This window comes from Telmatherina bonti, assembly GCF_933228915.1.
Source record: "Telmatherina bonti genome assembly, chromosome: 3".
NCBI classification, from domain to species: Eukaryota; Metazoa; Chordata; class Actinopteri; order Atheriniformes; family Telmatherinidae; genus Telmatherina; species Telmatherina bonti.
This window is the reverse complement of record NC_136621.1, coordinates 39,619,772-39,634,076: the sequence shown is the minus strand read 5'-3', so window position 1 is coordinate 39,634,076 and position 14,305 is coordinate 39,619,772. Positions and strand designations below refer to the sequence as shown.

Below are 14,305 nucleotides of genomic sequence, written 5' to 3'. Positions count from 1 at the left end.
TATATATATATATAAATATATATATATATATATATATATATATATATATATATATATATATATGTATATATATGAAATGAAAAGTACTTTATTAATCCCCAAAGGGAAATTCAATATTGTAGTATATACTATTTTATTTGATGAGGTCTTGTTCCGGAGGCTGATGGCTGCTGGCAGGAATGATCTTCTGTATCTTATCAGTCTTACATCGGACCTGAAGAAGCCTCTCACTGAATACACATTGTTGTTTCTTCACTGTGTTGTGGAGAGATGTGAAGAATCCTCCATCATCTTCATCAGCTTGTGCAGCATTCTTCTTTGGACAATCAGCTCCAGCGGCTCCAGAGTTACTCCAAGCACAGAAGCAGCTTTCTGGATCAGTTTGTTGATTCTCTTCAAGTCTCTGGTTCTGATGCTACTACCCCAGCAGATGCTGCAAAGCTGACTGCACTCTCCACAACAGACTTATAGAAGATATGCAACATCTTGGTGCAGACGTTAAACCATCTCAGCTTCCTTAAGAAGTACAGTCTGCTCTGACCTTTCTTGTAGATGTATTCAGTGTTGCATTTCCAGTCCAGTTTGTTGTCCAGCTGAACTCCAAGATACTTGTATTCCTCCACCACCTCCACCTCCTCTCCCAGGATGGAAACAGTGCTTTGTTTATTCTTCTTCCTCCTGAAGTCAACAATCATCTCTTTTGTTTTGCTGCTATTTAATATGAGATGATTGTCACCGCACCATTTAACAAACTGACTGACCAGTTCTCTGTACTCTGCTTCTTGTCCATCCCTGATACACCCCACAACTGCAGAGTCATCAGAGTATTTCTGCAGATGACAGGACTCAGAGTTGTACTGGAAGTCTGAGGTGTACAGAGTGAAGAGGAATGGCCAGAGTACAGTTCCTTGTGGTGCACCAGTGCTGCTGACCTCCATCTCAGACACACAACCTTTCAGTCTCACAAACTGGGGTCTGTTTGTGAGGTAGTCATAGATTCAGGTGGTTGTGGAGGTATCCACCTGGAATTTATGGAGCCTCACACATAACAAAGCAGGCTGAATGGTATCAAAAGCACTTGAGAAATGAAAGAACATGACCCTCAGAGTGCTGCCTGAATGGTCCAGATGAGAGTGTGCTCTCTGGAGCAGGTATATGATGGCATCTTCAACCCCAACCTTGCACAGCACTGGGAATCTTATTTTGTCTGACTGGTGTTGAAAGGTATATATATATATATATATATATATATATATATATATATATATATATATATATATATATATATATATATATATATATAGTGTGTGTGTGTGTGTGTGTGTGTGTGTGTATTAGTGTTAATTTAGGTTTATTTTATCCTTCATTCATTCTTTGTTAAATGTAATGTCTTCTCCCCACTTGTTGTCTCATGATTGTCCTTTGTGCAGTACATTAAATCCTCCAGCGCTCTGCTTCGTTACTCATATATGAAGCTACGCTTTTTTTCTACTTCTACTTTTTAATCCTGTGTTGCCCCTACTGGGTTCTTGGTGTGTAGGAATAATTCTATCATAATAATTCTAACAATTCACTTGCATTCAGGAGATTATTCACTGTGTTAATATTATTTATCAACCAATTATGTAGAAAAGTGGGGGTTTTTTGTGTGTGTGTGTAATATATATGCGTTGTTCCACAAAAATGTTTTGTGGGGAAACTACGTTGACGCTGCAGCAAAACTCGACTGCAGAGACCCATCCAATATGGTGGCGACGCTGGTTCACTCTCCAGCGCTCAATGAGGCGTCTACGTATATATGATGTCTATGGTTGAGAACAGCAAAAAACTTTGTGGTTTTGTTCTTCTTCTGGTGTTTTTTGGATGAGTGTAAACAAATAACTATAGTGATGCATTACCATGACCAGACGCTGTGAAAACCGTAGACTGTATATGAAAGATGGATGGAGCTTCTGGCAGTTTAAAGTGAAGCCTTTGCAGAACTGCATAAAACTACAGTTCCCACTTCATCCACTAGAGGCTCCAAAACAGAACAAATCCCCATAGACTCCCTTGTTAGAAAGACCAACTTCACAGCAGAAATAAACATGTTTACAACAGAAATAAACATGTTTATAGCAGAAATAAACATGTTTACATCAGAAATAAACATGTTTACATCAGAAATAAACATGTTTTTTTTTGTTTTTTTAAAAAAAGTTTAATCTCAAAATTCTGCATATTTAGGGCTGTGTCCTTTTGATTGACAGGTGCCCGATCTCCCACTTCAAGTCAGAAGAATGTAGAACAATCGCGGTTTTTAGCTGGTTAACAACCAGCTTTATCCCGCTTCCCCCCGTTATCTAGTTAGCTCCTTGTTAGCTCGAGGTTAGCACGGTTAGCTCTTAGCTACAGAAAGCTCAGAGTTTGCTCGATGTCAATCATCCACCATGATGCTCACCGCCCCCCTCTCAGCTCCACCTCTTTGACCATATTTGTATTTTCCGGCCAAGACGACGCGCATGCCCCTGCCAAGATGGCGACGGTAGAAACCGCCCACCGAGCTTCAATTCAGCTCCTCAGAAACCTCCGGGTGACGTCACGGAGGCTCCGCCCATCTTTTTATATACAGTCTGTGGTAAAAACACATTGAGGAACTCTGAACTCAGCACTGCCCCCTAGTGGATGAACTGACTTAAATATCGCAACATAAAAAAAAAAAAAAAAAGATATCGCAACATAAACGATGCATGGAAGCGTGAAGGTGGTGACGTATGACGATGTTTGAACCTTATGTTTGCGTAAGTCAGAGACAGAAACGTACATTTAGATTGAAACTGTTACTGCTGGAAGTTTCCACCAGAAGATGTAACACTGTGACCATAAAGGGACGGACACAATCAGCAACAGCTAAACCAGTGTTCCTCATATCGTGGACGGTGTGTGTGTTGATGCTGCACGTGTCCTGAACATTCCCTGTTTATTGCTGCAGGTCGACTACAAGGCGGATGAGTGGCTGATGAAGAACATGGACCCCCTGAATGACAACGTAGCCACCCTTCTGCATCAGTCCACTGACAAATTTGTGGCTGAACTCTGGAAAGACGGTAACCTGCCTGCTAGCAACGTTTTAACGCTTCAATCTGAGAGGCTTTCTGTTGGATTTGTTGTTTAAATGAGTGTAGAACTACTCGTCATGTCTGTTAAACCTACTAACATGTCTGCCTTGTTGAGCCGGACCTGAACATTAACTCAACAAGCCCTCCTCCCCCCTCTCTCTCTGTCTTTCTCTCTCTTGTGTTCATAGAGATTCAAACCATTCAAAGGGCTTCATTTTATGACAATGTCACATGTCTGGATGAGCCTGAAGGTGAAGGACTGAGTCTGTGCTGTAGCAGTAGTTCTGTAGACAGAGCAGCGCTGCATTGTGACGCCACGCTGCTCGGGATGCTTGGGGTGGAGAAATACCACCTGATAAACTGGAGTTTGCTGGTATATTTTTGCCCAGATCTGCAGCTGTGCATCATGCAGAATATGACACAAATTTTGTTTGTAGCACCACCTAATTCCTTAGTCAGTTCAAAGTAGAAAAGAGTTAAGTTCCCTGCTTTTAGTTGAACCATTGTGCTTTAATTTGTGGACTTAAACCGGTCTTGTGATCGTTGTGTGTCTTATTTTTTTTCACTGTGACGGTGAAGTCCAGGATTTTGGCAGGAAAGTGAAACCAGATGTTGCTCTTGGTAATTTTGTTTTGGCTCTGATGGGGGAGTCCAGACCCCAGATGTCACACAAGTCCAAGTGTTGAACTTCCAGCTCTGTTAGGCGTTGATGTGTGACGTTTACTCAGCCAAATGTTGAAAATATGGGACTAGAGATAAATGTGGTTTCTGCAGCTGGTGCAGCCGAGCGGATGAGGGGATCCGGTTCGGTGGACTCAGGATTGGTTCTATGGGCTTCATTGTATCGTGATCTCCAGCTCTCACTAGAACAATGTGAAGCGGTTAGGATGAGGATCAGCACCTCCAAATCTGAGACTGTTTTCCTCAGATTGGAAAAGGATGGAGTCTCTCTCTGAGTCTGAAATGAGGTCCTGTCACAAGCAGAGGAGTTCCTGTTTTTCGGGTCTTACTCTAGATCAGGAATGAGGGAAGGATGGGGGATCAATGCATCGTCTGATGTGATGCGGACTGCATCAGTCTTCCGTGATGAAAAAGGAGCTGAAAGACAAAGCTCTCAATTTGTCTTTAATTGTTCCTGCCCTCATCTACGGTCAGAAGCTGTGCGTAGAAAGCAGAAGAACCGACTGATATAAGGAGGATGGGTTTTCCCTTAGAGATACCGTGAGAAGCTCGGTCATTCGGAGGGAGATCAGAGAAGAGTCACTGCTCCTCTTCCTAGAGGCACCAAATGAAGTGGGTCAGGCATCTGGTCACGATGCCTCCTGGACGTCTCCCTGGTGAGGTGTCTCTCTGGGAGGAGACCCTGACCCAGGACACGCTGGAGGGATTATATCTCTCTCGGCCTTAGAATGCCTCACTAAGTCAAAACAACAAAATAAATAAATAACAGCAAAATCAGGCGTTTTAAGTCACAACAGTCATAAAAATGCTGTGAAGTCTGACTATGCTCTTCTTGTATTTATGTTTGGAAGTTTATAATCCAACAACTCTGCGTTTTAAGATTTAGACGAGGAACTTATTCTTATTCCAGGCGTCATGCAGGTTTTTTAATAAGTGAAAATATTTGCCAACTAAGAGTTCAAAAAGAAACTCAGACTGGTGAAGAAATCATCCGGGAAACAATCCAGAAGGTTTTCAGGCCAGTTTTCCAACTCAGGAAGTCTGGCTCATGAATTCCTGCTCTTGTGGGAATTTTCAGAAAAAAGGAGGAAAAAGTTGCTGAAATATTTTTTTTTCCAACTTCTGATGAAAAAACCAAAAGAAATGATTAAAGAGGTCCACCTGATGTGTCATTATCAGGATGACGGATTTATCTGCACAAAGTTGTTGGGATGCCAGGTTTTAAGGTCATGGTTCGGTACAAGAAGAAAACAAATGCAAAACATAAAACTGGTTATACTTGTTGTAAACAGGAGTATGTTCAATGACATTTAAAATTAAACCAAAAATTATGACATAAAGATAAGCCTCCAGTATCTTTACATACATGTAAGTGAGGGATGATTCAGAGAAAAATCAAGATAATTCACTCAAACTTTTACCAATAATTTAGTCCACAGTTCAATGTGTTCTTTAAAAAAAAACAAAAAAAACTTAAATTCTATGTCTACTGTAAAAGATAAACCATGGTGTGTTTGGTTAAACATTTGAATCATAAAGTTTTCAAATAGTCTTCAGGATAAAACCTGTAAATAATTTTCTATGTTTTCTGTGTTTTTATTTTATTTTTTATCCGTCATTAAAGACCAAAGTTGACAGAAAATATCAACATAAGACACGTTTTCTCGTCACGACGTCTGCTAGCGATAGTATTTGCTAGCATTAACGTACGCTAGTCACAACTTCCGCTTGCCAAAACATCTTTTAGCCATAACGGCCACTAGCAAGCGTCTGCTAATGATAACGTCCGCAAGTATTAAGGTTTGCTAGCCATAACATGTGCTAATTATGACCTCTGCTAGTGATAACATCCGCTAGCATTGTCTGCTAGCCATAACGTCTGTTTGTCATGATGTCAGCCAGTGATAACATCTGCTAGTCAGGATGTCTGCTAGTCATGAGGTGCGATAGTGATCACATCTGCTAGTCACAACCTCTGCTAATCATGATGTGCGCTAGTGACAAGATCTGCTAGCATTGTCTGCTATCTGTAACGTCTTTTCGTCATGACGTCTGTTAGCAATAAACATTAATGTCCGGGAGCCATAAACTCCACCACCCATAACATACACTAATCACAACCTCTGCTTGCCAAAACATCATTTTGCCATAATGGCCACTAGCAACGACGTCCACTAGTGATAAAGTCCGCAAGCATTGTTTGCTAGCCATAACATCTGCTAATCATGACCTCTGCTAGTGATAACATCCCCTAGCATTGTCTGCTAGCCATAACGTCTGCTCGTCATGATTTCCGCCAGTGATAACATCTGCTAGTAAGGATGTCTGCTAGCCATGACATGCGCTAGTGATAAGATCAGCTAGCATTGTCTGCTATATGTAACGTCTTCTGCTTGCCATAAACTCCACCACCCTCAATATACACTAATCACAACTTCCACTTGCCAAAAAATCATTTTTCCATAATGACCACTAGCAAAGACATCCACTAGTGATAATCCGCTAGCATTGTCTGCTAGCCATAACGTCTGCTCGTCATGATGTCTGCTAGTAATAACATCTGCTAGTCAGGAAGTCTGCTAGTCGTGACGTGTGCTAGTGATAAGATCTGCTAGCATTGTCTGCTATCTATAATGTCTTCTAGTCATGATATCTGTTAGCAATAACGTGCTAGCATTAATGTCCGCTAGCCATAAACTCTACCACCCACAACATTCACTAATTGCAACCTCCCCTTGCCAAAACATTATTTAGCCATAATGGCCACTAGCAATGAGGTTAGCTAGTGATAACATCTGCTAGCCCTGTCTGCTAGCCATAATGTCTCCTAGTCATGACACTTGCTAGTGATAACATCAGATTGCATAAACGTACGCTAGGGACAACCTCTGCTTGCCAAAGCACCTTCTAGCCATAACAACGATGTCCGCTAGCCATAAAATTTCCTCGTCATGACTTCTGCTGGTTCTGAGAACTCGTCATGATAATATCTGTTAGCTTTAATGTCTGCTAGCCGTAACATCTGCTTGTCATAAAACCCGCTAGAAATTCTTATTATTGCATACAGATGATTCTACATCAATCACATTAATATAGTTTTTTCTTTCTATGTTTTGGTGTTTGTTGTGGATTTATCTGGTATCAGTGAAGACGTCTGATTGATCCACTTAACTCGTATAAATAGATACGAGTCCCCAGGAAGTAGACCTTGTGCTTCACCTGCAGTTGTAGACATTGTGCTACGTTAGTGTCCTGCTGTAGTGTTGCAGTATGATGTTTACACCCATCTCCAGGTGTTGGTGTAGCTACTTTATGCCGCCATGTTGCAGTTACTCTTCCTGTCATCGTAATGGACTTGTCCTCCTAACGAGCTCCGTCTTTGTCTCCGCACCAGTCGATCGGATCGTAGGTCTGGACCAGGTGGCAGGAATGAATGAGACAGCGTTCGGCGCCACCTACAAAACGAAAAAGGGCATGTTTCGTACGGTTGGGCAGCTCTACAAAGAGTCTCTCACCAAACTCATGGCCACCCTGAGGAACACCAACCCTAACTTTGTTCGCTGCATAATCCCCAACCACGAAAAAAGAGTAAATATGTGCTTTTCTTTGGAAGTATTGATGTGTTCAATTGAATTTTCTTGTAGACTTTTATTCTTTTTTTATTGTAATGATTTGTTTCGTCCAACAGGCTGGGAAACTGGAGCCTCACCTGGTGCTGGACCAGCTGAGGTGTAACGGCGTCTTGGAGGGGATTCGTATCTGCAGACAGGGCTTCCCCAACCGCATAGTCTTCCAGGAGTTCAGACAGAGGTGACTCTTCATCTCCTTCCTTCGCAGAGATGAGTTCGGCTTCCTCAGCAGCTTATATTTTTACTCTTCTCACTTCCAGATATGAAATCCTGACTCCCAACGCCATCCCCAAGGGATTCATGGATGGAAAACAAGCTTGCGAGAGAATGGTGCTCCTTCCTTCTTCTTATGTTGTGTTAAAACTGTGGCAGCGACTTGTGAGCAGAAAGAAAAAAGTTCCTTTAAATAAAACATTTTGTTTCTCAGATTCAAGCCCTGGAGCTGGATCCCAACCTGTTTCGTATCGGTCAGAGTAAGATCTTTTTCAGGACCGGAGTTCTGGCTCATCTGGAGGAGGAAAGAGACCTGAAGATCACCGACGTCATCATCTACTTCCAGTCCGTGTGCCGTGGATACTTGGCACGCAAGTGAGTCTCAGATCTCTGCACTGAGTTTATGAATCGTAGTTTCCATCCTCGCCACTGCAAAGGAACGGATCTCGTCATAAACCTGGTGTGTGTCCAGCTCAGATCTGGATGTAGTCGGCACCCTTTCTAAGCCGTTTCTGCTGCTTTACGTGCGTCAAGGTGGACGTTTGTTCACATGTTGTCACACGTCGCTTCATATTTCCATCTGTCGTTCCTGTTGCCGTAGTTGTGCAGTCAGTTCATCCACTAGGGGGCAGTGCTGAGCTCAGCGTTCATTTCCACATGTTGAGACTGGAAGCAGTAACGCACATAGACATCATATATACGTAAACGCCTCATTGAGCGCTGGAGAGTGAACCAGTGTCGCCACCATATTGGATGGGTCTCTACTTTCGAGTCTTGCTGCAGACTCAACGTAGTTTCCCCACATAACTGTTTTCTGTGGAACAAGGCGTATATATTACACACAAACAAAACACTTTTCTACATGACTGGTTTATAAATAATGTTAACACAGTGAATAAGCTACTAAATGCAAATGATAAATTTTACTCCAATGAGGTGTTTATGGAAAAATATGATATTGATGCTTCACAGAGTTTTACATGGTAGCATAATTACCTCCACCAAGGAGGTTATGTTTTTACCGCCTTTATCTGTTTGTCTGTTGGTGTTCAAGATAACTTAAAAAGTTATGAACGGATTTTCATGAAATTTTCAGGACTTGTTGGAAATGTGAAAAGGTATAATTCTGGTGGTGATCCGGATCACCGTTTGGATCCAGGAACATTTTAAAGGCCTTGGCGGAGGTTTGCGATCTTCAAGTGTTTTTTCTGGGTAACTTCTGAATTGCACAGTTTTGATAGAATACTTTATTTTCAGAATTTATTTGACCAGATAAAAATAGATAAATCCAAATGCATCAATAAAAAAACAAACATGTTAGTATAAAATACATTTATTTATATTGTATATATCTCATGTCTTTGTTAAATAGCATTAACAATTGCTATTGTTAATGCTATTTAACAATATGCTAAAAAATATATTTTAGCATAAAAGCACGTCGTTTTTAATGTTTTATAGTGATCTGTATCATAACAATATCTCTGTCCTTTGTAACAAACCAAACTGCGAGGAAAAATCAGGTAAAAATTGGTAAAATTATTGTTGTGGTTGGACCTACACCTTACAAATAAATGCATTGGAGGCACATAGAGACCCATCCAAGATGGCGGCGCGATGAGACATCAGCTCGCATTGGTAGCGTAATGCTACGCAGCGTCTATGTATATATGATGTCTATGTTTTCTATCTGGTAGTTTCTACGTCACTTCCTCTTCTTCTCTGGTATGTTCCTTTCTCTGGTTGTGTGTCAGCTATCCAACTCCACAATGCCCCCTGGTGGTTTCTGGTGGAATTGTTCTGCTTCCTGCGTCATGTGACTGATAACTAAGCTCCATGAAAACAGAAAATATTAGACACGACTGACACAGGAAATGGACGAACCGTCTGTCTGCAGAACCGTCTTCTGCATTGATCAGGAATCTGCCTTTAGGCGTTGACTTAATAAATAATAAATCTGTTTAACTTGATGAAAAATGAATTAACTTCCTAAAACTTTGGGATCTTTTTGTGTTTGTTTTTTCCCAATGTGACGTGACCTTTCACCGGCCTGACTTCCCGAGGCTCAGGGAAAACTCGGCACATAAACAAGCAGCTTCTCTTGTTGAGATGACGTTAATGCAGATGTTTTCACCCAACAGAGTGGATTAAATTCACCTGTAAACGGTTTATCCTTGTCTTATCGCTCATATTAGCAGCTAACAGTAAAGATCTTCACACACCTGCTCCAAATGTTTCACACAGCAACATTCGGATAAACGTCAAGTCAACGGAAACGTTTGCTTCAGTTATGAAGTTCTGACCATCTTTTTTTCTTTTTTCTTTTTTAAACTTTGGTAGATTTTACTGAATATTTGCATCTGACAGACGCACAGCCAACCAATCAGAGAAGACGTGTTGATGGTGTCACCAGAGCCGGTCGCGAGCTGTGAAAGCATCACGCTGCTGCGTCTTTCAGACTTTATGTCCTCAGACTGTCCCACAGACGTCCTGACGGGACCGCGGTCCAGCTCCAGGTCCTGGACTTACCAAGTCCAGGACCGGATGAACCCAGCACCTTTCCATCTTTCTTTTGCAGCATCAGCACCACATCGTCCTCGCTTCAGTCCAACTTGTTTTTGCCGCCTTGCAGCTTGTTTTTCACCGTTTATTCCGTTTCTCCTTCCTGAATGATTTTGTCCCGCCAGAGCGTTTGCTAAGAAGCAGCAGCAGCTGAGCGCCCTGAAGGTCCTCCAGAGGAACTGTGCTGCTTACCTGAAGCTGCGGCACTGGCAGTGGTGGCGGCTCTTCACCAAGGTGAGACGCCCACCTGAACACATCTCCGTTTTAAACTGATGGACACAAAGATCAGAGATGAAAGCTTTTTTCCTTGCTTCCAGGTGAAGCCGCTGCTGCAGGTCACCCGGCAGGAGGAGGAGCTACAAGCCAAAGACGAGGAACTGATCAAGGTGAAGGAGAGGCAGCTGAAGGTGGAGAACGAGATGGTGGAGATGGAGAGGAAACACCAGCAGGTAGGATCACCTGCTGCAGGAAGGAGAAACTTTACTCCGTTTGCATGTTTTCTGCGTGATTTCTGCACTTTTTTTTGTCTGCAGCTCCTTGAGGAGAAGAACATCCTGGCAGAGCAGCTCCACGCAGAGACGGAGCTGTTCGCCGAGGCCGAAGAGATGAGAGTTCGCCTCCTCTCCCGGAAGCAGGAGCTGGAGGAGATCCTGCATGACCTGGAGTCCAGGGTGGAGGAGGAGGAGGAGAGGAACCAGAGCCTGCAGAATGAGAAGAAGAAGATGCAGTCCCACATCCAGGTTATCTCTTGTTGCCTTTTGTTTGTAAAAATCCAAAATATCGACTGAAGCATCGTCTCCTGTGGTTTGGAGACGTTCCGGCTGGTAAAGACTAAAGAAGCTGTTGCTGCAGCCGAGCCAGATGTTTGCAGGTTGTAAAAACATCTGGAGAGAAAGGATGACTGATAAACATCTGCATCTGAGGTGGATGAGCAATGTGGAGAAAAACTGTGGTTGGAGCCGGACCTTCACATCTTTCGTCATTTAATGAGCAGAAACTGAGAGTTGATCCCAGGACAGTCCGGGGGTCTCGGTCCAGTGTGGCAGGTTTCCTCTGCCACACCGTCCTCTGAGTTCAGCGCAGTTTAAACACAAACCAAACCAGCGAACCTCCTGGATGATGTAACAAAACAGCTACACTGCAAAAACTCAGCCTTAAAAAAAACAAAAAAATAGTTAAAAAATGAGGTAAATGTTGCTTAAAATAAGATAAATTATCTGCCAACAGAACAAGAAAATGTGGCTTGTCAAGACTTCCCAAAACAAGTAAAAATACTCTGGCATGAAACTAAGAATTATCTTTAGATTTCAGTTTTTGCCGTGTACGAAGAGAAAGTCGCAGAGAAACGGTTTATTTCACCCTGCAGGTGGATGTTTGCTCAGCGCAGGTCGGAGGAGTTCGTGTTTTACTGGTCCTTCATCATGAAGCCCTGCGGGAGGATTTCCCAACGTTGCTCTCACTGGGAGGAAAGTCGTCTTGATCCCGGCGTGCAGCAGCCGGAGACGTTTCTGCTGCTGGTTCTGACCTCTGGATAAACCCTGCGAATGAGACGGCAGCCTACAGGGAGGCGGTCGCTGCTTCAGTCTGATATTCTACAAGTTAGAAACATCTGAGGATCGACTTCTGCTACTTTTTATTCTCTGGAGAAAACTGGAGCGAAGGACAGAAGACGAGTCTGGATGCTGCGGACCTGGAAGAGTTTTTCTGTTTTCATGCAAACGTTACGACTTCTTCCTGCTCCGTTTCACACAAACCTTCTGGAAATGTTAGCTCGAATAAAAAATTAATCTACTTAATTAATCCCAACTGCAGAGCAACATTTACCACAAAACCAACATTTCTTTCTATTTAAATGGATTTTAGTGGATGACTGAATGAAATATTAATGATAATAATGTGGTAAACTCAGGATATATCGATGATTGGAAATACATTCAGTATAAAACAGTAGAAATGTCTTTTGCAGTTCCTGCATATGGAAAGACGATCTACCGTGCCCCCCAAACGCGCGCCCTCAACGTGTTGTGGATGCGCTCCGAGTGCGCCCAACGCACACACCCGGCCAGATCGCCCCCCCACATTCTGGATTCCTGACAGATGATCCAGAATGCTCCGTAACGCTTTCTGCTCCGACGATGCCGAGCAGCCGACGACACGTCTGCTGCAGTTTGTCTGGAACTGGGTCAGAAAACTGGACGACGGTCCCAAACGCAGCAGCAGATCCACACCTCCAGGAATGTGGAAAGACTTTGTGTTGCGAGGATCCAGAGTCTGGTCTGAACCCGCTGCAGATCTGCTGCCAGGATGGGAAAGTGTCCCGCGTCGCTGTGGGACACAACAGGACAACAGAAAGTCGCTGCTGCTGAATAATATTCTGCATTTAGACGAGTTTTCACTTCTTCACACAGATGTAACCTGAATGTTTTCTGTAATAAAAGAATCTTTATTAAACTAATAAACAGGTTTTCTCCCAACTAACGCTGTAAATGTGATGAAAAATCATAGTTTTTATATTTATGTGGTCATAAATTCTGTTTATTCTGTAAAAACGACACTTTGGCGCTTCGGTGATTTTACATGTTTGTGTTTTTCTTTCTGCAGGACTTGGAGGAACAGCTGGATGAAGAGGAGGCTGCCAGACAGAAGCTGCAGCTGGATAAAGTGACGGCGGAGGCGAAGATCAAGAAGATGGAGGAGGACATTCTGATGCTGGAGGACCAAAACTCCAAGTTCCTGAAGGTGAGGAGGTCCCAGACCACCAACAGACAGACGAGGCGGGAAGTTTCTCATCAGATAAACTGCTGATTTACATCAGGAAAGGTTGTTGTCAGAGTTTATATCTGACAACAACCTGAGCGTGCTCGTCGCAGTGTGCACTCGTCACATCGCAGCTCCTGAGACGTAGGAGGCAAACGTGACCCGCTGACACGTGGTAAAAGACAAAAATAACTGCTGTAACGTGCAAGAAAGGCGGGCCAATCAGTGCAGGTTAAACTTGTTGCAGCTGGTTAAAGTTCCTGTTTTTATATCGCAGGTTTAGAAACGCCGGAATAGGGTGGATTGCCCTCTCCGGGTCGGGAGTCAGGTCCTGCCTCAAGTGGAGGAGTTTAAATATCTCGAGGTCTTGTTCACGAGTGAGGGAAGGATGGAGCGTGAGATTGACAGATGGATCGGTGCGGCGTCTGCAGTAATGCGGACTCTGCACCCGTCTGTCGTGGTGAAGAAGGAGCTGAGCCAGAAGGCGAAGCTCTCCATTTACCAGTCGATCTACGTTCCTACCCTCACCTATGGTCATGAGCTGTGGGTCGTGACCGAAAGAACGAGATCTCGTATACAGGCGGCTGAAATGAGTTTCCTCCGCAGGGTGGCCGGGCTCTCCCTTAGAGATAAGGTGAGGAGCTCGGTCATCCGGGAGGAGATCAGAGTAGAGCCGCTGCTCCTTCGCATCGAGAGGAACCAGTTGAGGTGGCTCGGGCATCTGGTCAGGATGCCTCCTGGACCTCCCTGGTGAGGTGTTCCAGGCACGTCCCTCTGGGAGGAGACCCCGGGGAAGACCCAGGACACGCTGGAGGGATTATATCTCTCGGCTGGCCTGGGAACGCCTCGGGATCCCCCCCGCAGAGTTGGTAAATGTGGCTGGGGAGAGGGAAGTCTGGGCTTCCCTGCTTAGGCTGCTGCCCCCGCGACCCGACCCCGGATAAGCAGCAGAAGATGGATGGAGGCTTAGAAAAGTTGCATTGTTGGTTTTTCCTCCATCGTACCAGCGTCGCGGTTTAAAAATTGTCGGTGAAGCTGGAATCGTCGTTTTGAACTGCCGCTGGTTTGAGACCCGAAATGTACAAATAAAACTGTTGAAATAAAATAAAAACTGTGTAAAGTGTCGCTAACCAGCTCCTTACAGGCGGCTAACCAGACCGAACGATCAGTAACATAAACACGCGCAGTAAATAAAATAAACAATCAATTAAAAAGCGTTCACATGGTTACGCCCAGTCTAGGGGTTTCTGAGCGCAACAGGAAAATACCTTCAGTTATGTCAGACACAGGAAGATTCCAACGAAAAGATGCTTTTAATTTTACAACAAAAATAATAAACAAAGCTCTAACAGAAGACGTCTGATC

At 43.6% G+C, this 14,305-nt stretch overlaps 1 protein-coding gene across 1 annotated transcript in view; it reads left to right on the top strand.

Moving 5' to 3' along the window:
- myh10 (myosin, heavy chain 10, non-muscle) overlaps window positions 1–14,305 on the top strand; it is an 83,112-nt gene that overhangs the window by 43,131 nt on the left and 25,676 nt on the right. Inside the window, exons 17-25 of the mRNA XM_079265005.1 lie at window positions 2,972–3,086; window positions 7,174–7,367; window positions 7,468–7,589; window positions 7,669–7,738; window positions 7,836–7,996; window positions 10,309–10,417; window positions 10,501–10,632; window positions 10,717–10,923; window positions 12,785–12,922. Of these exons, the coding sequence (XP_079121131.1) occupies window positions 2,972–3,086; window positions 7,174–7,367; window positions 7,468–7,589; window positions 7,669–7,738; window positions 7,836–7,996; window positions 10,309–10,417; window positions 10,501–10,632; window positions 10,717–10,923; window positions 12,785–12,922 (1,248 nt within the window). The remainder of the gene's footprint in view (window positions 1–2,971; window positions 3,087–7,173; window positions 7,368–7,467; window positions 7,590–7,668; window positions 7,739–7,835; window positions 7,997–10,308; window positions 10,418–10,500; window positions 10,633–10,716; window positions 10,924–12,784; window positions 12,923–14,305) is intronic.